Genomic DNA, 25,060 nt, shown 5'->3' with positions numbered 1-25,060 from the left:
TTCACTCTTTTGCCGTCGGGAGCCGCCGCCGTTGCCCCGGGCGCGGGGATGGCTCGCGGGCGCTCGCGGCGGGGCGTTGCGACGGGGCCGCCCCGCTCCCCCCGCCCCGGCCCCGTCACACCGCCCGCCCGCCGGCGCGAGGCCCCGCCCCTCCCGCCCGGCGCGCGGAGCCGCGTGCGGTCGGCGGCGGCCAATGGGGCGTCAGTCCGCCTGCGCAGATTCAAACGGCGGCTCGCGGGGGGAGGCTGCGCGCGAGATTCGGGCGGCACCGGCCGAGCGCGCCGCGAGCGCCGGCGGCTGAGCCCGAGCGGCGGTGGCGGCGGCCGGTGCGCGGCGGGGGCCGGGCGGGCACAGGGCAGGGCAGCGGAGCAGAGCGGCCCGGAGACGGAGGGAAGGAGGGCGGCGGGCGCCACCGGAGCCCGCGGCAGCTCTGACAGCATCGGAGAGCGAGGCGCAGTAGGGGCGAGAAAGGGGCCGCTGCGCGCCCCGTCCTTGCGGGCAGCGGCCAGGCCGAGCCATGCCTGACGCGCCGGGGCCGGGCCGGGGCTGAGGGCGGCCGCCGGGGTGCTGCGGGCACCGCGGGGAGCAGCGGGCCCTGGGAGGATCCCTGCCCGGCTAGAGGCATTCTGAGCCGCCGGTGCCCCGCTACGTCCCTGCCGGGCTGTGAGAGAGGGAGCCCGGGCGGCTCGGGGGCTCCGTGCTGCGCCCCGCGGCCGTGGCGGCCCCCCCTATGGTGCGCGCCGAGGATGGCGGAGAGACGGCGCAGGTGAGTGCGGGACCGAGGCGCTCTGCGCTTTCTGCTCCCCTTCCCCTCCCGGGCAGTGCTGCCTTCCACGCCGCCGTCCCGAGCCCAGGTGCCCCCCCGCACTCCGGGATCCCGGCCAGGTGCTCCCCCCGCGCCCCGGGATCCCAGCCAGGTGCCGCCCCGCCCCTCAGCGCTGCTCTCGGCCTCCTTCCACCGCCCCGGCCTCGGCTGTCACTGCCCACCTCCCTTCCCCCTCCGGCACCCTCGCAGGTATCTCTTCTCTCGGACTTCTGGGCACCACCTCTCGGGTAAAAAATCCCGCCTTTCCCCTGGCAGCTGCTCTCACTTCTGTGCTTTCGTTCAGGTCGTCTTTGTTGTAGCTTACCTGGGCAGCTGCGTTTGTCAGTAACAACTAGGTTGTCTCCGCAGTAGCTTTCTGTGCTGGTTATTTTCCTTTTGCTGGAGTAACACTTCCTTTTCACCTCCCAAGTGGCTTTGGCGCAGCCTTGGTGTAAGGATTGGGCCTGTTGATTCTTTCAGTATGTTCAATGCACCTACTTTTTATTGGCTGATATATTCTTTGACTGAAGATATCACAATCTAGCCTGAAATATTCCTGAGAGATCACGTTTTGCACAAGAGCTGTAGCAGCTGCCCTAGATGGCTTTCATACGTCTTTTGTTATATTGATACGAGAACGGGTGTGTCTTTGTTTTGTATTCAGAAGGTGGGTCTTGGAGAACTGTTTTGTCGCTATGGTTATTCCTGTCTTAAATCAGTTTCTGGAAAGTTATAAAGAAATGTAGGAGAAGGATTAGGATTGGGAAAGGAAAGGATACTTGGTGAGTTATCTATGGCATGTGGGGTTTGTTGTGAATGTATACTTTTCATGGAATTGGGGGTGGTTTTAAAGTTACACATATTAAAACTGCTTTTGCATTTTCCTCTGACATGGGGAAAATTATAAGAGAATATTTTTCTGCAAAGCTGCAACTAAAACAAGAAAACAATGCTTTGGTGTTGTAGTTGTGTAAGCTACAAAGGGCTTTGCTTGCAGAGCCTGACTGCTGAAGCTATCTGTTCTTGGCTCGGAGACAGCATGTTTCTTGGCACTCCTAATCAGCATTTTGTAGTTTAAGGGACTTTCACCTGTGGTATTACACACAGTAGTTTCATTTTTGTCAAGCTTTAGATTGTATTATCTCCCATGGCTGTGGAGTGCTTTGATTTCATGATTGAAAGTACAGCGGGTTGTGGATAGCAGAGGAAGGTTTGGTTAGAGATCGGTAGCCCGAGGCGGATGTTGTGTCAGTGTCTGATGATGGTATCTCCAAAACTAAATCATTGAAGCTATGAGTTTTCATGAAAGTGACTTCAAGACTTTTAATCTAGGTATGAAGTAAGGAGAAAGTGTGATTGTTTTGCACCAAATGATATTAAGTTTAATCTCACATTCATTTAATGTTAAACTTCTCTTGGTTGTTGTAGTTGCAAGCTTGATTTTTTTCTTTTAATAGTCCTCAACTCAGAATTGCAAGGACAGCTAGTGCAGATCTCACAAAATATGTACTTTATTGTCCCAGATGTCTTATTTGATGAAACTTGGTGGATGCCTTCCACTTTGGTGCGGTATTTTAGCAGTTTCATAACTGCAAAAGAATTGTCAAAGGAGCTATAACAACCCCACGTGTTTAAAAATCTCATCTTTTTAATTGAAAACTTAAAGTAGTAGTCCCAGTCATTAATCAGGATTTGATTTATAGTCTGTCATAGCAGTGGCCTAAGCAAGACTCAGGACTAGGTGGTTGTGCAGGTGGAATGGAGGTGCAAGACAGGTTAGTGCCTGCTTGGCTGGCAGAGGCACCGGTGCAGCCGGAGAGCTCCCGGTGCAGGGCTCTGAACGCTGCTCTGGCACTGGAGCTCTCATCAGCGTCACTGCCGTGCACATGGAGCCCTTCTCTGCTCTTGGATCCCCGTGCACATGGAGCCCTTCTCTGCTTTTGGATCCCTGTGACTTTTCTCCTTACTGGAGACTGCTCACGAACCAGTTTGCTCTGCAGTGGGTGCGGGGGTCATGTTGACAAAGGGCTTTACAAGAAGGCCTGATTTTAGTTATAAGTGAGCTGTATGGCCTGCTTGGTAGGAAATGGTATTATGAGAAGTGTATTTTGGTATTACAATCCTAAGATAGATCCCTGAAGTTTGTCAAATACCTGTGGACAAAAGAAAAAAGAGGAATTGGTAGGGAGGCAGAAAAAACTGTTACTTCTGAGTTTAAGTTCTGTTTTTGTAAATCTTAAGCCACTTAATGCAAACCTCTTAAAGCATTTACAGCTCATTTTTTTTCTGAAAGTATGATGAAGAACTTGCTGTTGACCTTCCCACAAGTTTGTTGCCTTGTCTTTCAGCATCTCAGCAAAGTTTTAATTTGCTTATGTTTTACTGCTGCATCATCAAGCTAAGCAGGGCAAATGCTGATGTGGTGTAGGATGTAGAACCAAGTCTGCAGGAGTTGGGCACTTACTATCCTGTGGTAATGCTTTAGAATAAAGTATGTCCTCGGTGGCTGACAGGAACAGAGTTAATGGGAAATAACAAATAATGTGTAAGTGGTTAATCAGCGTGCTGTGCTGATCATTGCATGTTCTAGAAAATAATGGAGAGATCGTCCATTAAATCTGTTCTTGGGACACCAGCACAAGTTAATTTCATTACTGGGGAAGGGCTTTCTTATACTTTTGATTATAAAGTTGAAGTAATTCTCAAGGATGAGAAGAAATAATTTTTGTTTTGAACCTGAATTAATGATATTTTTATCATGCTTTGTACCAATAATAAAATGGAGAAAAAATTGCCCTGTGAAACTGCTTTTAATTTAAGTGATGTATTTGGATGGGAGTCCCTTCTTTGTGCCTTTGGTATAATTAATGCAGGGGCACAGCAGCTCTTGTTGTTAGAGCTGGGTTTCCACATGTGTTTGAATTTATGCGAACATGAGTCACTGACACAGAAGTTTAAGCGATGATTCCATGAAGCACTTCCCCGTGCCGCCTGTTTGGAAGGCTTTGTTTATGCAGGCTGTGGAGTTCCGCGTTTCTCCAGTAGATGGAGCGGGTTCTACGCGGAGTCGCAGAGGTACCTGGCTGCTCTGCGCTTTGGGGCTCAGCACCGAGTCCCAAGTTATTTATTCTGGAACGTCTCTGTCTTCAAAGATTTGTATCTAATTCCTGTAACACCGAGGCAACGCTTTTAGTCAAGTCAGAAGCCCACGTAAAAAGTTGAGATTTACTTACTTAACATTCTTGTTGAGTTTGTTGTTTCACTTATGGAGGTGGATCATGAATGTATTTTGCAGTCTAACAAACCACTCTATAAGCTCATTCATGTAAAATAAAGATGAAAAAGTGTATTAGAAATACATGAATCTTAAAAAGTAGTTTTTACTTCAAATTTAAGTCTTATCTTGGAAAAAGTTACCTGTCCAGTGTGTGGCCTTGAAATTAAAATTAATTTGCTAATTTGACATGATGAGCTGCTAGAGGCAGACCTTGTGATCATGCAAATCCCATGTGTCATTTTAGAACAATATGTACAGATTGGAAAAAAGCTGCAAGCAATTAGAAAAAAAAGGTTTTTCAGAGGTAGTTTAAACTCTATTTTGATCTTCTTCACTCATCTGTTGTATTTTGCAGTGAGGAAGACGATGACTTTCAATATATGGATCATGACTATGAAGTACCACAGCAAAAAGGTTTGAAGAAGATATGTAGCAAGGTGAAATGGACCCGTGAAGAGGTAATACTTTTTTTTTGTTTTACTCTGATCCCTACCTGATCTTCTTAGCTCATGAAATATGTTATTATTTAGTATTGTATTGGGGTAGCATGTGAAATTTATTGGCTGAGGTTATGTCTTAACAGGATGAAAGGCTAAAGAAGCTGGTGGAACAAAATGGTACAGATGATTGGGCTTTCATTGCTAGTCATCTACAAGTAAGTTGAATTTCTGTTTCAGTTAAGTTTTCTTAATATTTATTTACTTTGGTCATACGTCTAGCTTGGAAATGAAGTGAAATAGACTCAGAAGCACATAATGAAAACTATTTTAGAGGATTCTTCTAAAACAGACTTGATCTAGCTCAGACCTTGAAGAACCTTATGGGGCCAGTCTTCAGTGATAGTCTGAAATGATCAAAAAAACCTTCTGTTCACACTTGCCATTTGTTTTCATTATGGAATACTGGTTCCATCACTCATGATGGCTATATCCACAATTCACAGGTTTCTTCTGAAGCAGTTAGGAGAGCGGGTTGCATCTGAAAGATTGGTTGAAAGGAGCGGGATTAATTTTTTAACTGCCATAGGCACGGGGGCATGTGTGTTTTATTTATTTATTTGTGTGTGTTTGTTGGGGTTTTTTGTTTGTTTGGGTTTGATTTTTTTCTTACAGTGATGACTGCTTCCCTGAGGTAATGGTAGAAAGTACCAACAACAACTAAAATTGATGGTGTTTGTTTCTCTTCTGAACAAATGTTATAAAATGCTTGCTATAGAGTATAAGGCTGAAATCACTTCCTAGAAGTGATATTGGATATTGAAATATTAGAAAAAAAAAATTGCACCTCCTTCTACCTTTGAGGTTCTTACAATATTGTGTAGGATGACGTGGTTATATGAACTTCCACTGTAAGGTAAAAAAGGACTTGACTTCTAAATGATGAACAGCTATAACTTTGCATTGTTCTCATCATATTTTTGTGCAACTGTGATGCTCCTATTTTTTTTCCAACTGGCAAAATATAGATATCAGGTAATAAACTCAAAGCTTCTTAATTTAAGTCATGTATAAGCAAATCCATATTCCTTACATGTACCTTATTCCCTTATAAAAATCAGTGAAATGAGTGGATGGCAGAGGAGAATCAAAAAGCTTTTATATGAAGATGTTTGAAAATACATTTGGTGATACTGATATGTAGGTGTAGTATGGAGTTGTGTTTAACAGATCTAACAGTTTAGTAAAAAATTCTCCCTCTGAAAAAAAATGTTTCTGGAGACAAAAAACCTGTTGTTCAGCTGAGCCCAAGTGAGGTTGAAAAAACGTTCCCCAGTTATCATAGGAAGTATGGATAATCAGGTGCCTGCTGCAGAATCATTGATGTTGGAAGGATTTTCTGCAGGTCATCTGGCTCACAGCCCCTGCTCAAGCAAGGTCAGGCTACCCAGGACAGGGTTTGGGTTTGATTATCTCCACGGATGGAGCCTGCACGGCCTTTTTAGGTGACCTATTGCAACAGCCAAATAATAGAGGCTGGCATAATTCACACTCACTCTGTTACTGATGGTCTTTTGCTAGGAGAGCAAAGTGTATCTTGAATTCTAAAGGCCCTCAAACTGCTTTTAAACCCTCATTTCTTTGCTGGACTAGGCACAGATAAACCTTCCCTCCATTCTGCCCAAAAAAAGTGAAGATGGGTTCAAGGTCACTCTCAAGAGTGAAAGTGTAGCTTGTAATCACTTTCGATTTTTTTTTTGTGGCTAAGGCAGACTGAAACGATTATATTGTTTCATTCTATTTGCTTTGCTCTTCTCTCCAAATCATATTATGATTTCAGAAATGTCTAGAAGATAAAAGCACTAAAAGGCTACAACTTAAAATGTTTTTATCCAAATGGTAACAGCTATTTTATACCGAGTCTGTCTTTTACAGCTTCTCTTCAACAGGAAATGATGATGTTTTGTAAAAAACTGTAGTGTGCTTTTAATCATACAGTTACTACTTGTGATTAGCTTGAAGGGTCTGTGAACAGTGTAATATCAGGTGTTAGTGTTCTGGGTGTTTTTTCTGGTCTTGCAGACTGCTACTGTAACTTCATCTTAGCATGGTAACGCCTTAACTTGGTAGACAAGACCAGGAAAACCTTGCAATTGGTACTTGCTATCCAACAGCTTGCTCTGAAGCAAGTAAGTAATCGTGTCCCAGTGTTAAAAAAGTATGCTGTCCCAGGACAGGCTCTTAACCTGTATATTTCTAAGCGCTCGACCAGCCCTTTCATATAGACAGTTTTTAGGAGGCTAAGTGAAAGTTACTTCTCTTTCATAACTGGGAACAATATTTCAAAAGATCCTTAGTGAAGCTACAGAAAAGCACCATCTGTCCTGACCAGCAAAAACAATGTTGTTTAATTAGTATATGTTAACTAAATTTGATCTAAATCTGTTTTCCTTAACACTCTAGTAAAGAGCTGAGAATACATTCATTTGAGATTTAGCAAAAAGTGTATTCTTTTATTTGAAAGGAAAAGTATTTCCTTAAAAAATTTCTCCCCTTATTTAAGTTATAGATAATGTCAAAAGTAGATCAACCACAAAGTTCAGAGAAAGTGTGGAGTAATGAGGACAAATATAAATATATTTTTCTTTAAAGATGAGTAAGTTCTGAATTTGATAATCAAGTTAGTACATTGCAATAATTAAATTAGAGCTTCATGCAAGGTTGGTTTTTCTTCCAGAGAAGAGTTTTTTATAAGCAAATGGAATAAGAAATAATAAGGGAGAGTTTAACGATTATGCTTAGAACAAATTTCTAAATAAGTCTTTTAATTTGAAATAAGCTAATAATTCATGCTGGGATGTATTTACAGCTTTATATATTTGAGAGTATTAACAGCTACACTGCTCTTCTAAAACTGTTTCAGAATCGTTCAGATTTTCAGTGCCAGCATCGGTGGCAGAAGGTACTAAACCCAGAATTGATTAAAGGTCCCTGGACTAAAGAAGAAGATCAGAGGGTAACAAAAACTAATTGATACTCTGCTCTTTAATAAAATTGACATATGACTGCTAAGAATGTGTACTTTTTTTAAGTTCCATTTCCATGTAGTTGATGTCTGATTCATCTTGTGACATGGACACTTTTATTACATTATGATGTGTGAGAAGAAAAAAATTCTCTCTTAAGTAGATGGAATGTTGGGTCTGCTCAAGCATTTAATTTCCCATTAGTGAAATTGGTGGCTGAACTACTCTAGCTTATCAAGTAGGGGGGGATCTCTTTGTAGCATTAAAGGTCAAAGGTCTTGTTTACATCTTTTGTTCCTCAAAACCACCAGACTTGAAGGGTTTGGGAATAAGGGAAATTATTTCATAACCTACTGTTACAACCCTGAGATCAGCTCATTTAGTTAGAGCATAGTGCTAATAATGCCAAAGTTGTGAGAGTGATCTCTGTATAGGCCATTAGACTTGATGATCCTTCTGGTTTCTTTTCAGCTCAGAATATTCTGTGAAACCATTTCTTTGTGTGAAGAAGCTATCAGTGGTTTAGGCTCCTTTTTCACCTCACTGTTGCTAATCCATACTGTAGCCTTTTGCCTGCACAACCTGGACTGCCTGGTAGCGAGATAGAAATACAGATTTCTTGTGGTATTTCAAATTGGTTTCTTGTTCCTACTGTTTAAAACTGTTCTAAGATGTTTTAAACTACTGTTTGCCAATTTATGAATATGGTCTTCCTAATCTATTTTTTTTACAGTTCCCATTAGTCTTTTAAGAAAAAGCTTCTACTTTGTAAAAACTCCCAACCTCCATTCCATTTCTAGATGTAGAGGTGTGGGTCTTTTCTCATATGAGTGTTGTTGAAAATAGTAAAATGAAATGTTTACCCATTTCTTTTTTGGCCTTTCCTAGTGTCAGCTTATGCAGTGGGTGATAGAAAGGAAACTTCCAAATGAATGTTTTCATTAGTATACACTTATATTCTAGATAAGGGAGAGAATTTGGAGTTAGTACTTTCTGATTTCTTGAAAAAATCATTTTTAAACCCCCAAGTCACTGTGTGCCTCCTTAAGCCTACTATCAGTTGCCTATTAGAATGCTGTTCTAAAATGTGTGTTTATCAGTGTTCTCAGCCTTTGATTAGGTAAATTAGGTTTTGAAATTATAATGTGCTTTCATCTGTATTGCAGGTTATTGAATTAGTTCAGAAGTATGGTCCAAAGCGCTGGTCTCTAATTGCCAAACACCTGAAAGGAAGAATAGGCAAGCAATGCAGAGAAAGATGGCATAACCATCTCAATCCTGAGGTAAAAAAGTCTTCATGGACAGAAGAAGAGGACAGAATAATCTATGAAGCTCACAAGCGTTTGGGAAACCGATGGGCTGAAATAGCAAAACTGCTTCCTGGAAGGTGCTTTTCAACTCTATTTGTGTTAAATGTTGGAATGTGAAAAGTGCTCATCTCAGTACCCTTTCAAATCCTGTTAGTTAGAGAGCATCTGCTGAGACTTACTTCAAAATATAGTTATCGTGATAGATACTAAAAATCTTTCACATTTGACCTGTATTCTTAAAAAGATGTAAAACCCATAAAAAGAGCTCTAACCATTTGAAGGTGTCTTCAGATTCTCCCTGATCACTTAAAAACCCTCTATAATACAGCTGAACTGAATTAACTGCAAGCAGTAGTAGAAAAGCAGTTTGATATCAAACTTGTTCTCAAAGTGCCTTCATTAATATGCATTTGATGGTGACTTTCCTGGTTTAAGATCTGATTTTTATGTATGCTTGTTTTTTGGGGTGTTTTTTTGGTGGTTTTTTTTTTTTTGTGTAGCCGTTGTTGCACTGGACACTTGTAAAAGAAAATCTTAGTAACCTTCAAAAGTCCAGACTTAGGAGTCATGCATTGCAAAGTTAATTGGTTATCATGAAGTCTCTAAGTTAAGAATTAATTGTATGCATAGTTTGCGTTATATTTCTTTCAGTTTCACTTGATCTTTCTGATTTCTGTGGTTGTGGAAAACAAAATTTTAGTGTGTGATCAGTTTAATGAAATAATTTTACCTTGTACCATTAACTGAAATTCAGTGTTAAGCTGTCCCTTTCTGAATTCAGTTTATGTGTTCAAGAGGTGACTGTCTAGCTGCTTCCTGAGGTCTATCAGCATTTTCTACCTTGGTGTAATGAGGGATGTGTGCTTAAAAATTTTGTGTTTTGATTAAGTGCACAATCCACGGCTCACAATAAATGCTTTGGCGGAATGAGAAGAGAATGGGTTGCATCTAAATAGAATTTTGGAGAGGGAAGATGAGTTTGACAGAAGAATTCCTATTTACCAGCTTGTTTGTTGTCAATAAATCTGACACTCTTAGCTAAAGACTGCTAAAGATCATAGACCTAGAAGATCTGTAGAGTCCAACACTACTGGGATGAAAAAGGAGAATACTTCTTGGGGTGCCCTTAAATGAGAATGGGACTTTCAACCAATTTTTGTTACTGTGTACCTCTACCTAAGGCTAGGAATAATGATGCTAGTGTTTTAGACAGTAGTGCAGTTATCGTCTACTCTTGCCTTAATGTTTGTTTAGTGTTTGGAGTGATTTCACCCTGCCTGTCAAAATGCCATGCCTGTTTTATCCTATCCACGATCAAGGGCATGAACAGGTAGTAGGATGTTCTTCCACAAAGCTGCACATAAAATGCAGAGTGGGGGTTGCAGGCTGTCAATTTTAGAAGGGATGTCTTCCAGTAGCAAACATCAGCCAAAGTGCCTTTATTATGTTTTGGTACATCAAGGTGGTTTTCTTAGCTACCTGCACTGCAAATTTAAGGCAGGGGGTAAATAATATGTGTTCATTATATTATTCCAAGTATCTAAGAAAAAAGCCTTGGTTCTGACTGTAATCATGACAGGGAGCCTTTTTCCTTTTCTGCTTTTAATTTCTGACACACTTGAAGTTTAGTAGAAGGAAGCTCTAAAAAGAGTAGTTTTCTAGGTATTATGCCAAAACCCTACTGATTATAGAACTTTTGGTCTAAGCTGCTGGAGCTTTCTGAATTTGTGGCTTCAGGTTAACCTACTGTACAAACCCTGTCAATTGTCATATATTAAATTTTGAGATATGGAAACCAGTCACTGTTTTATGCTTTCTTTTTAGGACTGATAATTCAATTAAAAATCACTGGAATTCAACAATGCGAAGAAAGGTAGAACAGGAAGGATATTTGCAAAGTGTTATAAAATCTGAAAGTGCTAGTTCTGCTGAACTTCAGCCCCAACCTTGTCTGACTATGGAACACTTGCACACTCAGAATCAATTTTATGTGCCTGTTCAGACACATGTAAGTTCAAAATTTTAAACAATAAGTATTTCTCGGTTTCAAATAATTTATTTGGTTTGAAACAAGAGACACATCTGAAAGATTGAAGATCTGTTGAGTATTTTTGTGCTTTTATGGCAACTCAGGATTTGTAAACCATAAATAATTAATATATAATAAACTAGAGTTAATTTTATATCCTCATTTTCTTGAGGGTTTGTAAAATGTTTTATGTCTTTTTAGATTCCAGCATATCAGTATGCCTCACCAGAAGGCAGCTGTCTAGAACATGCTCCATCATCTTCCGACATAGTTCAGGTAAATTGTTAACAGCCTTCATAAGTTAAAGAGAATTTACTGCATAGTATTATTCAGTAAAATGAAAAGATATGTATCTTCAAAATGACTGTTAGTCTTTATCATTCACCTACATTTATATAGGTTCCCCTGTAAGTAAGTTTGCTAGTGTAGTTGGTAGTTGTATGTAGGAAAAATGAAGCTCTGTTTCTATATCCCAGATACATGAGGTTTGTGCTTATTTCTGACAGAAATAGGGCTTAAAACATAGTCTACTTGTTAAATCTTGAGGCTAAATTGTGACCTATATTAGTATTACCTAGCTTATGAGAGGTTTATAGACAAGACTTTACTATTTACATCTATGTAATAAATATAACCCTATCCTGAAAAACTCAGCTTACTGTGACTTACACTTCTGGCTGTGCTTTTTTGTTCTCATTAGGTTTTATTTCTTTCTCACTGATAAACATCTTTCAATAAGTTGCCCTTCTGCAGCATTCTAAATCCTGAAGAATTAAGGAATTTTAAAACAAATAGAAATTGGATATATTATTTCCTTTTGCTTTTTCGGGCTCACTTGGAATATATCTGAAATTCCTCATGTGGTGCAGAATGAATATAGATCTTGGTTTCCAATATGACACCTTGGAAGAATTCTTGTTTATTTAGAATTAGTAAAAGAAGTAAAAGAAGACACAGGGAATAATACATAGATTTTTTTGTGTTAGATAGAGGAATTCTGTAGAACTCTCTACCTAACTTGAAGTTTCCCTGTGCAGGTCATCTGTTTCATGTTGCATTTTCTTCCCTGATAATGGTATAGGAATACAAGTCACAACAAAACCTCAACTGGCTTTTGACAGTCTGGATTGTCCTACACAGAAAAGTTTAAGATACTTTCTGCTCCTTGACGTACTCTCTAAACTGGTGATAGCATATATCCTCACCTATATTTATAGCAATAATGGAAGGTGTTAAGGTGGTTAAGAACAAACAAACCAATCGAAACCAATTAGTTAATTTTCTTTTCTGATAGTAGTGGTGGGATTGCTTGTATAAATACCATGTCAGCAAATGCTGATTTGAAACACTTTCTCAAACACTTAGTGAGGATAAATAACACAGAATTGTAGAAGGAATGTGAAACCACAAACATATAAACAGTGTGCCAGCACTTGGTTCTATTAAAGATACAATATAGTGACTTTAGTTTAGAAGATGCTTTAGCACACAGATAACTAACAGTCCATATTAGAATCCAGTTAAAATACCACCTTACACACCACTTTAATATCAGATCCATCTCCTGGTAATTGGAGTTGTTTCAGTTGTGGGTGACTTCTGTACTACAAAATGGGATAAAACCTGAACAGTTCTGTTCCCTCTCTGTGTGGATTCCTTTTAAAAATACAGCTGTGTTATAATGCAGAATCTTTACTGTGAAGAGGTGGTGGAAGTGAAAAATGGTAATGGCTTCTTTCTTAAATTTTTCAGCAGCCATTTATTGATGATGATCCTGATAAAGAAAAGAAAATAAAGGAACTTGAATTGCTACTTATGTCAGCAGAGAATGAAATCAGAAGAAAACAAATGTCTTCTGTAAGGACTGTAAATTTCTCTAAATATTTGAATTTGCATTACTGAGGTTAATCCTCAGAAATTCAGTAACGGTTGTGTGGTTTAGTGTGGTGTTTTTTTCACCTGACCCTCTAAAATCAAACCTATGGCTGTTGCACTGGAAAACAAAAATCTGTATATTAGAACTGGGACAACTTATTTTTAGTGCAGTTTTCTAAACTGAAGACAGCAGCAGTATGACCAGCAATTTGGCTGTTCCTAAGACCCAGTGTTTTAGTACTTTTCAGGAGGTGACACATTTGATATCATTGCCATTCAATTTTATGGATCAGCAATGTTGATCCTCTGCTCAGTAGAGGTGAAAAATAATGGGTTTTGCCCCATTTGATTTCAAAATGTCCTGTAGATTATATTTTCCTCAAACTTCAGTGTGAGTGCTTGCAATACTTAATATCCACATTTGGACATGACAAACACTAAATAAATATGCAACACAATTTGTGTGTAAATTCAGTGGAATTTCCCTAATTCTGTAGAATTAGGGTGACTTGCAGATCGTGGTCACTGATTTCTTCAGAGGACTGTGCATATCAGACACCTAACTAACACAATCATATTGATCACTAGTTTAGGTTACAGGTGAACTTCAGATTTTATGTGGTGGAGTTATTCCTGGCATTCTTTTGAAACAGTGCAGTTCTGCTTATCTAGTAGCATGTGGTTTGCTTCTAGATTTCCAGTGAAAATTAAAATTTGTTTCTTGGGTACTACGCAGTCTACTGAAGTGGGATAACCTTTTAGAAGTTTACTTAGCTGTTAATGCAAAAGGTACATTAAAAAACCCAGATCAAACAAGTAGTATTTCACACTCTAGAAACATTTTCTAATCTTAAAATGAGAAGTTCAGTGTTCTGTACTGAAGATGACTTCATATACTGGTGTTCAGGTACACAGGAAACTTGCATCAGAGATGGCTTCCAATGCAGCCCATAATTACCTATGTTGTGAGTGTGTATAAGATATGAATGTGAGGTAAGATAAAAATCTTACACAATTTGAGAATGTTGAGCATGTTAATGTAAAGAGAAGACTAATTTCTTTAATTGAAACAGATAATTAGTATTTGAAAATGCCAAAATGAATAGTTATGCTTAGTCTTTCCACACGATACTTTTTTCCCACCCTGCAGTCACATAATTGACTCTTTTCAGCCTCTAAGTTGAATAAGATTAACGTGTTTCTTCATATTTTTTTAGCAAGCTGGAAGCTTGTCTTGTTGGTCTGGAAATTTTATCATGGAGGATTGTATGCCTAATACACTAAGTAGCCTTGAGGAACAAACAAGTAATTTCTACAGCATGGATGAGACCCGCATCACACCTGTCCAGCAGAATTCACCACCTAAGTATTTGGGTGTAGAAGCAAATAGAATGTTAACACCTCTACAAACCATTCCAGAATTTGCAGAGGCACTAGATCTTATGGAAATCGTAAGTTTGTATTCCTTGTTAAAAATAAGTGTTTAATTAGGAATGTCAACTTACGCAATATGTGTAAAATACTCTTAAATTACCTTATTTTGTATTAGTCTATAATTTCTGCCTTCTCAACTGCTTCGTTGCCTGTTTTAAAAGAATTGTGTCTTAAAATATCCAGTGTTTTATGATTGTATGAAAGACACAGAGAAAATAATTCCGTATATGGCTTGTGGAGGTAGAGGGCTGATAGATTGGCTTGGACATTGTGAAGTAGTCTGGGATAAGCCTGCTTGTGTTTTGCACCCTACCCGTAGGATCCAGTAGCATGGAGCGATACGTGCTTTGAGCTCTCCGAGGCCGTTGTCTCCCCTGTCAAGCCGGCCCCAGTGAAACTGATGCGGCTCCAGCACAGCGACGGGGCTGCTGAGTGCCAGTATAACGTCGGCGTGATGCTCGATGGCAAAAACCACAGCAGCATCAGTGGGGATGAGGAAACAGTTTTTTCATCAACCTCAAACTTAAGCAAGTTCAGCAATCCACCTGCTATCCTGAGAAAGAAGAAGAGGTTGCGTGTTGGGCAGTCCCCAGTTCCTGAGCTGAACGACGGCTTGTGTAACGATGCTGTCAATGTGGCACTAAAGCGCACGCCAGTGAAAACACTACCGTTCTCTCCATCACAGGTGAGTGTGTTTGTAAATACTGCTAAAGGTGAAGACTCTGCTGGGTGGGTTATAAATTGTAATAGTTTCTTCCCTAGTAGTGCACTGTAGCCTAAATAAATACATCAAAAAACTTCTTAAAACATCTGCATAAGGGTAAATATATTAAAAATATACTCTATTTTGAAGACTAATGGGGAGGGCAGTAGCAGCAGGGGTAACCTGTGTCTCAGCTCAGACTTTCTCATGCAAATAATTGTTGATAGAGACCTTTTGTCTCTGTGACGTAATTAAGGAGTAGGGATTTTAAAAAGAAAATCAAGGTTTCAGCAATAAGTGTAAGTCAAGACTAGAGTATTGGGATTTATCAGTAAAAGTCTTTCAGATATATACATATAATTTGGGGGTTTTGCTGTTCAGCACAATGGTGAAATTTTGTCTTGTAAGGTTGCTTTTGGTTTTTTTCCTTCTTGTGCTTAGTTTTTCAACACTTGTTCTGGAAATGAACAATTTAACTTTGAAAATCCTGCATTTACATCGACTCCAGTCTGTGGGCAGAAAGTTCTTATTACGACTCCTTTACACAAGGAAATGACACCACAAGATCAAAAGGAAAATGTGGGGTAGGTTTATTTCATTAAACATCTGGTGGTGTTATTAAATTAAGTTTAATACACATGGGGTAATGCTATGGTGATCTCAGTGCTTTCAGATGCACGGTGGTGATATCTGTTGTGTAAATGAAGGTATTTTAAAATGTTTCTTAGATTAATTTTATTACATTGCTAATGATGAAATATTAAAATGTTAAAATGCATGTATGAATGCTTTTCTATTCTTGAATAGTTTTAGAAGTCCCACAATGAGAAGATCTCTTTTGGGTTCAACACCAAGAACACCAACTCCTTTTAAAAATGCTTTGGCTGCTCAGGAAAAAAAGTATGGTCCCCTCAGACTTATGGTATGTGATTATACTGTTTCTTTCCTTTGTTGAAGTCTAAATGCCCTCTTGGTTTTGAGATATTGTAAGCCTCAGTGTGATATTAAAAAGCATTTACTTATCCTAGAGAACAGCTAGAATGTGAATCAAAACTGCTTTGGATCTGGTTGTTAGACTTGTATCCTTCAGTATAGTACGAAGACATGGTCTTCTTGAATAGTAATTTAGTACATATAGTAATTTGATCCACAGTAATCTTAAATGCATCAGTTTCATGTTAGTGAGTTGTTTTGAATTTGCCTATCTTTGCTAAAACTGTATTTCTTACAAGGTGGCTGCATAAATGCCTGAAATTTTAATACTTTAGGATTCTATTTTTTCAAAAGAAAAATTATAACTCAGAAAATGAATGGGTATGGGTTCTCTAGCTGGGTAATGTAGTAAGAGCAAACTGCTGTAGATTAGTATGACTGACCGCATTATTTTAAACAACTTTGACATTTCACTTCAAAAACTGCATTATCTTTGAATCCTCTGGGCTATGTAAGAACTGAGTTGTTCTTTGATTTTGGTGCTTCTACAGCACTAGGACTGAACCTAGGTCTTTACCACAGTGTGATAATCTTGAGTGATGTTTGCAGTTTTCTTCATCCTAAATCCCAAAATTTTAGTATAGCAGTTCATGATACTCTGATTCAGCTGGCTGTCACACACTTTTTTTTGTTTTGTTGACCATGGATAATGTTACCTTTTTTTGTTAGTTTGTTCCAAATGAATTAAATTTTTGTTCTCTTCCTAGCCTAGCTAAGGTATGTTAATGCATAACAACTTTTGGAATTCAGGAGACATATGCTTTTCAAATTCTGAAAAGATTCCAGCCAATATATATTGACTGCTTCTTTTCTGCAAACACAGAAGGTAGCTCAGACTTTGCCACAGGGCTTGGCACCATCTGTGTTACCCTACAGATTCACAGTCCCTCACTATGCAAATGGGGTGGTTTGGCATTCCTGTTTCTGTCCACTATTAACCTCCTGTTCAAAATCAAATTTTGAGGGCTTAAGGGAATTCTTCTGTTGGTACACAAAGGAGCCATCTGTATGGCTTCTGTGAAATTCTGTACTGTACTTAGGACTATCAATGTCTTATTCAAAGATTTGTGTTAAAATTGGTATAAATTCATTTCACAACAACAGTTACACATTTCCAGTACAGTTTTTTAGTATGTCTTTATGTATGTATATATACATATGTGTTTATGTAGGTATTTAGTATATATAAATTACTTTTATCCCTTTTGTCAGTGGATAACCATTTGCACACAAGTAGTTTGTCTTCTTCAATGCTACCTTGCATTTTTTGAGGCATTGTGTGCATATGTATGTTTTATCTGGCTAAAAATAATGTGGAGTAAAATGAACTTAAAATAATCTTCATAGCCTTGAAATGTAGCCTTGTGGTTTTTAACTACAGTAGCTTAAGTCCTTTCTTACTACGTTTTGCAAGATCTCTTTTCTGGCCTACATTAGCTGAAAGTAGATTGTTGTAAGAACTGGCCACTAATAGACTTCCTGTATTTTCTTCTTCAATTTTAATTAATGTTTAGTCACAACCACTTGCCTTCTCGGAGGAAGACATTAGGGAAGTTTTGAAAGAGGAAACTGGAACAGATATATTTCCCAAGGAGGAAGATGACACTTTGTATAAAAACTGCAAGCAGGAGGTAATGTGACAATAGTAATTTCAAATGGGTAATAACTGCTTTGAAATAATATTTTATAATTTTTTTTGCAAAATGTTTATTTCAGCACAACTTTTCTAAAAAAGTCAGAAAATCACTGGTCCTAGATCCACAGGATAAAGAAGAGGTTGGGGCCCAGCGTTTGACAGAAGATAATAGTTTAGATGTACAGGTAAGAATTGAACTAAACTAATCTAACTGAAGAGCATCACTGGCAGCAATATTAATATGGAACTGTGTATCTTTTGTTTTGCCCACGAAAATTTTTGAACTGAAGTTGCTAGATTAATGCATCTAGAAAGTGCAAAGTACCTTCAGTCTGAAATATTGTTTTAAGTACTTAAGAAATAGGTGAGCATTGGGCTTGAATTCATGCATGAATTTTTCCTTTCAGTCCTTCAGAGTAGGTAAAATAATGTGAATGCTTTACAGGTTTGTAGCAAAGCTGTTTCCATGCTGGTTGCCTGTAAACTTTATCGTACACAGCATGCTGAAGCTTTCTGTAGTATACCAGGGAGATGACATTTGCTCCTGTGCTGTGCATGCTTGACTGTCTGGCAAATGTGTTCTGAAAATACCTAATTGCATATTAGGCAGCATGTTTTTCCTGCTTCGCATAGTAGGGGAATACTTTAACAAATATCAAGCATGTAAAAGATGAAGTTTGTGTGCTTCCTCTGCCTAAAGGAATTTGAGTACTTTTGTCTCAACAACCAAGACATGAAAAAATCAGATATGAGGCTATTTTAATCCCTCTTTCCTTTAAAAAGAAGCTTAATGTTTTTTCAGTTGAGTAATTGAATAGCTTACTCTTTAGTCTTGTAGGAAAACTTTGTTCTAATGAGTTCTTAATGCAGGTATGTGTTTAATGCTCAAAGAGTAAATGTCTGTAATTCTTGATTAGGTTTAAGGCTATATACAGAATGTAGGAGCCAAGTTCCTTAAAAAGCCAGTGTAAAGTGCTTAGGTCATTCTCCTTTCCAGCTGGTTTTCTAAATTCCCTTCTAAAGTGCCTCTTAGACTCTGTGCCAAGCCTTGGAATCTTCCTGCTGGGTATTGGGTGCTCTGCCACCTAGTGGGAATTGCCAGCTTCCCCAGGAACATCCCTTGGGAGGAGCAGCAGTGCTGCAGCCATTCCAGTCATGACCAAAATGCCTGATGTTCTTAGTGATGTCTTGTTATGACACATTGTTGTGGATCACTGAGTCCGGGTTAAGATACACCGTGATGTTTTGGTCTGTTAAAGGCTGGGGACTGGGGAAAAGTTGGGTTTTCCTTCATTTTTATAAGGAATGCTGGTGCAACAAGAACATCCACTCCTAGCAAGAGAGACAGTGGTAGTATCTTATTTAAAAATGAAAAATGTACCAGTCTTTAAGTAGAAGTTGTGTGTCCATGTGATGATAATTTAGGAATAAAGTCTGAGGAAGAATAAATACTTAAAAGTGGTTTAATGCAGTTTAATGGGAAGCAAGTACTTAGCTGTTGTTACTGTGAACTCACTTTTGGTCTTTAAAATTGACATATATCTGTCTTCCATTTCTGTATACTGAAGCTGAATTAATTTATGTTTATTTCCATAGACATTACCAATATATAAAATTCTTCTGGAATGATCCATACAGTGCTTATTTCAGTTCTTAAAGCAGTTCCTCCCCCTAGAATTGATGTGATATTACTTTTTTGACTCTAGTCTCCTTGTCCTTACTTTCACAAGGATTGTCCTAGACGTGAAAGTGAATTTTCTTTTTCTTTAAACTGTTCTGTAGTTACTGCTCTATCAAATCTTGTTCTTAACAAAATATATCGGAGTGGCATGGCTTTAGAGTAAAGAAACTGTCTACTCACTGACACCTAAACCATACTTGCAGGTGCTTGTTGTACTATGGATCCCAGTATGGACCAGGCTAGTTCTTCATATACTTCATTACATTTTCTTTTCAGATTCTTTCCTAGGGTCTTTCTGATAGTATTTACTTTATTGACATTTTGGCTTCTCTGAAGACAGCATTTGAAGTCTTTTTGTATTAACTACTAATTATTATTCCTGTTCTCTACTCTCTTTTTTGTCAATAGTCAAAAAATGCATATACCACATCTTTATTAATGACACCATTGTTGGAAATACAGGACAACAGATGTAACCTGACATCAGAAAAACAGGATACAAATCCAGCAAACAAAGCAAATGCAGTAATTAAGAAGAAACTGAATACATGTGCTACAAAAAATGTCAAAATGGAGAAAACTCTTCAGGTCTGGATGCAAAGAATTCTGTTCATTCTGTTAGTGGGTTAAAAAAGAAATTTTGTATTGCTTTATTTCTGTCTTGCACTAATATCTAGAATTGTTGAAAGCAGGGATCCGGTTTCAGTGTTTCTGTGATTCTTATTTCTTGTAAGTTGGTCATTTTTCTGCAAAGTGTTTATTCATAGCTGAATTCTTCAAACACAACCCTGATATTTCACACTTTGTTTCAGTGAAACAAACTGATGTTTCACTAAGATTTGGGTGTGGGAGGTAAAAAAAAAACAGGGTAGGGGGAGACCAACAAAACAGGTTTGGGTTCCCAAGACTAGGAGTTAGAAAACTTGACCTGGTGCAAACCAAACTTCTTTAGGACTTTAGTTTCTGGTGCTTACTCTTCATAATAAGCCCAGTGGGATTCATTAAGCAGAGTTTATCCACAGATTCTGTTTGGTAATTGTTCTTGTAATAGGCCTGTTCTTTTACGTACATATATTCTCTATACTGGTAAAACCACTGAAGCTAGTTTTCCCTCTGTCCTGATCACCAGCTTTAAGAAGATATTTCTTTGACCTGACTTTGTACTAATTCCTGTTTGTCCCATAGGGAGTTAATGTATAAGGTATTTTTGTCTTCTCAGAATATCTACTCTGTATTAATAAAAAAATTTTAAAAACCCAGAAGAAGACAGTACACCTGGAGCCTGATCTTCCATATTCTACTTAATTGCTTTAACAATTATGTTTTTAAGTAGAGAGACAACAGTATTGCTTTCTGATCTTTTCTTATGAGGAAGAAGGACAAAGTTCATTTAATTGTGATATTAAAAGTAAAAAAAAAAAAAGAAAAATTTCTTTTGCTGTGAATTGCAAAGGTGAATACATCTATCTGACCCAGAAGTATGGTCTTCAGAATACTTAAAAGGGGAGCTTAGTCATAGTATACTTACAAATAATTTCATTGAACCATCTTTTTTCCGTTTTCCCCAGAGAAGTTCCCTCTCAGTTTTCTGTCCTCTCTAACCCCAAGTCCCTTCCATGAATCAACTTCTGCTAGATTTACAGAGAAGCTCAAACAGCTAATTTTCTTTGTGAATCAATATGTGGAACTGATCCTTTGGATCAGTTTCCAGCTCCATGTGGGAGGGAGAGGATCTTGCATTCTTCATCATGCTACAATCAGCCAGTGTCAGGTCCAATTTGGAGCTGAAATGAATCAGCTTGAGCTTCAGTACCTTATGTGAAGATGTAGGCTTTGCTTCATGGAAAAAGCAGGACTAGTAGCTTAATTATTCTTCCATTCATCATTGTCATTCCCAATTCCTTTGGTGTTTCTAATATATTCCCCAAAAATCTGACCATTCTTCCACAGCTGTCGCTTGGTGCAGTGAAGTTCTTCACAATCTTCTTTTTCAGTTTCCAAATCATTTTACTTTCCTTGGTGTCTCCAGACAGCTGTCAGTAATGTATTTTTCTGCCTGTTGAACTTTGCACATTTAACGAGGAAGATATTCAAAGAGAAGATAACTTAATTAGCTTCCCTTTTATGTATTAATTGTTGAACTGGTTAGACTCTCTTGAAGAATGTTTTTCATTTTGTGTGTTTGAACTCGAAGCATAACCCAGATGCACTGCTGGGGAGCTGGATTTAAGGGGTGGCGAGGGAGCTTTTAGTTTGTTAAAATAATCTTTTTAACAGAACTTCATTTTATGCAGCCAAGTCGTGACTGGGAGGCAGTTGTTTATGGAAAAACAGAAGACCAGCTTATCATGACTGAACAAGCCAGAAGGTATCTGAGCACATACACAGCTACCAACAGCAATTCAAGGTCTCTGATACTGTGATGGTCACTGCAGCTGACAACCATCTCTTTCCATTGAAACTGAAACAATGTTGAAGGCCATTCCCGTGCCATACTTGGGAATTGAGTCTTTGAGAGAGTCTGCCAAGGGAAACCTTAAAGCTACCTTAAAGCTTCCTTTCTTCTTCTGACTGACAAAGAACAGACATGAAGCTCTTGCATTCTTTACAAAGGGATACCGCAAACAGTTCTGCAATGAATTTTTTAGATATTAAAATAGTAACCCCCTAAAATATAAAGAAGGGTAAAATACATTGCAGTACTGACAACATACAGTTTTTAGGTCCATTTTTCATATTTATTCTTTTGACTTGCATCGCTTTTTTATCTGTTAGAGCATTTTCAATATAGAGTAGGTTTATAGGTTGTTACTGGTTTCCAAACGAGCAACATACATGACTGAATGTGCTTTTGCTTATGTAGCATTTTTCTAGTATATAAAGAAACACAATGGAAAGGAGTACAAAGGAAGGATAGAAAGTTGCACTACTAATTTTTTTGGTATGCTGCAAAACAATGAAATTAACTACAGTGTTAAATATATTTATTTGCAAATGGTACTAGAAGTAGGCAGAGGGGGGTGAATTAAGTTTAGTGTAAAGCATCAGTATTTTCTTCATAAATCTCAAAATGAGATGATTGTTGAATGTATTGTACAGTATGTAGGAACAAGCAAAATTTTGTAAATTGGAAGGAGTCTGTTTTTATAATTTATTTCCATTTCAAAGCTTAAATGTAGATATTTATATGTATGCAGGTTGTCTAGAGGCCAATGTTGTTTCCTGTTAAAACAGCTAAGATGGAAAAAGGACAAGTTTAAAATATATGAAATAGCAGAAGAATTACAGTGGTGAAGTGTAAAAATCTATACTGTATGTTACATCTACATAAAGATTGCACTATTGCCCTAAAATCATGTTGGTCTACAACATAATTACAAGGTATTCCTATATTATACAGCAACTGTTCCTGTACCTTGTTTAAATATATTTAGAAAGAAATGGTGGGGTCTTATATGTGACCGAGGAGTACTTTGTCCTGCATAGGAACTAAAAACTAATGCATTTACAATATGTATATTTTATTCCTTTTTTTTTTAAAGAAACTTGGCACCTTGGATCTCAAAACAATTTATCTGCACTTAACTTTGACCATTATATACTGACTAAATGTTTGAAGAGCAAAGAGAACATTCTTTTATTTATGAAAAATCTTTGTCCTTATTTAAAGGTATACAGGTCACAACACTTGCTTTAGTTGCCTATTTTAGGTATTTGCACTTATTTTATGTCTTTATTTTTGGTTTTGAAGGAATGTTTTGGTTTGCTTTTGTTGTAGAGATTTTTATGTAGTTAATTTCGAGCAAGTTATAATGGAGTGCTCTCAACAGAATACTGACAGGTAAATAGAATTGTACACTGTAGTTTTAGTTATTTATAATTCAAACACTCTTCCTCTCCACTCCCGGGTGTGCTGCTACAGATTGTGGCAGAATCGGCTTGCTGCTATGAGAGATGGAAAGAGCGAGCATCATATGCACTGTATGTAAAATTACACGATGTCAGGTTCTCTAGTTAACTTTATGAGATCAACCAGTACTATGCAGGGTGTGGAAAGTGTTCCTAACACTTTAATATCAAAGATGGTAGAGAAGAATTAATTAATGGAGAAATTTAACATGTGATGAGTGGCACAAGGAAGGTAATGGGTTCTTAAACTTTTGTAAAGCATCTCAAAGCTTATACAATCCTTGTTTTTATGAGCTTTTTGATATTGGCTCTGATAGTAATAGGCACAAACATTTTTAGCAGTTTTTAATTCACATCAAAATTTTAAGGGGGGCGGGAATCCTATTATAAGCAAGGGATCAGAAAATGCCCATCATGCCAGGATTACTCCTCACCTAGCAAAATTTAAAGGAGTCAATTGGAATTCTTGGCAGTACTAGATTTAGGTGTACATTACCAGAATGGATTTAACAGCAACATGTCATGCTGGAGACAGCGTTTAATTCACAAAAAATGAAATCAGACATTAAGACAGAATGACTATCTAGAATCTGGATGGTATATTGAAGTAGAAATGGTATCATCAAAGCTACCTATACCAAGTTTAAGCATAGATTTATGGTAAGTAGTCATAATTTGTGTTGGTATTGGTTGGATCGTTTAGTTAACTCCTACTTTGTTGCTTTAGCAGGAAGGTTTTAATCTTTCATATGTCAGGCATCTTATTACTTTTTGAATGTTGTGTGCATTTGCATTTCTTTCAGTTTATAGGTAAATTGTACATGCAGCAGCCAAACTTGCATGAAACCTAAATACATATTACACCATATTTTTGTTCTAAGGTTTGACATAACGTGCAACAAATGCCTTGTTTATCTTAGTTTTTGTTGTACTACAAACTTTTCTTTTATGTAAGAGAATCTCACAATACAGACCACGTTAATGTCAGAAATAAAGCATCTATGTACCAGGTTACTGTAAGTGTCTTTTGTTTGAAAGCTGTAACACTCAGTGCTCTTAAAGCAACATGTACATTTGTGTGCCTGTGGAACTGCAAGAGACCTGTGTTTTCTGGGCTGGGCAGAGACAGCAGATGTGGAAATGAGTGGGTTACACAGCAGGATGGAGTCCCTTGGCAGTGCCTGCTTCAATCCAACCTGCATGTAAGCCTGCTTGTATCTGATTATCAGTTTATATTTGTCTCTCAAAGCTGTAACACAAATTTTTATGTATAGAAGGCAATTTGAGGGATGAATGCTGATAGTGTAAAGCTTTAGTTACATTCCTTTCATTTGTAGGATAGAAGTATTTTAGTATGTGTGCCTGAGTCTTGGTAGGTAAATGCAAGTGTAAGCTATGCAGTATGATTTTTTTTTCCCTCCCCTAAGTAGTTCTCACATACGTGTATTAATCTGAGTTAGTGTTAGACTTAAGCTCTCTTATTTTGATAGAAACATGGGCATTCAATGCCAAATTTGAATTTCCTTTCCCCAGTTTTGTCACAGTATAAATGACAGCTAAGGTAATCTGTTGAAGGGAAAGGACAAAATGGACTAACACAAGCCAGTTCTTCAGAAGTAGGTCCTGGTAATTCATATCATCTAGCTTGAAGCTGTATGAGCAAACTGTTGACTGTTACAGGGGCTTTTCTGGGGATTTGGCTGTCATACCCACTGTATGAGTAACCTGCAGACATGCTTGTGTTTGTTTGCAAGTCAAGTTTTCAATCACTTGGGAGAAGTAAGGTGGACTGACTGGAGGTGGCTGCTGATGTTTGAAATGGTGTCAAAGTGTAGGTAGAGGAAAGCAAAGTCTAGTGATGCAGCAAGTTCATTTTTCTGTATTGACTTTTCCCAGTGAAACAAAGTAGAGCAGATGGACAGCAAGTAAGGCAGGTTTGGCAGGA

At 38.3% G+C, this 25,060-nt stretch overlaps 1 protein-coding gene across 2 annotated transcripts; it reads left to right on the top strand.

The window, feature by feature from the left end:
- The first annotated feature begins 346 nt into the window (after positions 1-346).
- MYBL1 (MYB proto-oncogene like 1) lies at positions 347-24,118 on the top strand. Of its 2 annotated transcripts, XM_030943996.1 has the most exons (16): positions 347-766; positions 4,438-4,540; positions 4,666-4,737; positions 7,443-7,535; positions 8,712-8,932; positions 10,680-10,863; positions 11,086-11,160; positions 12,637-12,741; positions 13,977-14,210; positions 14,513-14,878; positions 15,338-15,480; positions 15,704-15,818; positions 17,404-17,520; positions 17,606-17,710; positions 19,615-19,794; positions 21,501-24,118. In XM_030943996.1, the coding sequence occupies exons 1-16, from the start codon at positions 747-749 to the stop codon at positions 21,627-21,629; spliced, it is 2,262 nt and encodes a 753-aa protein (XP_030799856.1). In that variant the 5' UTR covers positions 347-746; the 3' UTR covers positions 21,630-24,118. The 2 variants fall into 2 exon arrangements, with proteins under 2 accessions (XP_030799856.1, XP_030799857.1); XM_030943997.1 differs by lacking the exon at positions 12,637-12,741.
- The last annotated feature ends 942 nt before the right edge of the window (positions 24,119-25,060 follow it).

The sequence above is a fragment of the Camarhynchus parvulus genome, chromosome 2, assembly GCF_901933205.1.
Source record: "Camarhynchus parvulus chromosome 2, STF_HiC, whole genome shotgun sequence".
Classification (NCBI taxonomy): Eukaryota; Metazoa; Chordata; class Aves; order Passeriformes; family Thraupidae; genus Camarhynchus; species Camarhynchus parvulus.
Note: the sequence above shows the minus strand (reverse complement) of the source record. Positions and strands in the feature narration are given on the sequence as shown.

Excerpts from the sequence above, each read along its gene's own strand:
- MYBL1 (XM_030943996.1), top strand. The coding sequence starts at position 747 with ATGGCGGAGAGACGGCGCAG. Across the intron at positions 767-4,437 it reads ATGGCGGAGAGACGGCGCAG|TGAGGAAGACGATGACTTTC; the intron begins GTGAGTGCGGGA and ends TGTATTTTGCAG. Across the intron at positions 14,879-15,337 it reads TACCGTTCTCTCCATCACAG|TTTTTCAACACTTGTTCTGG; the intron begins GTGAGTGTGTTT and ends TCTTGTGCTTAG.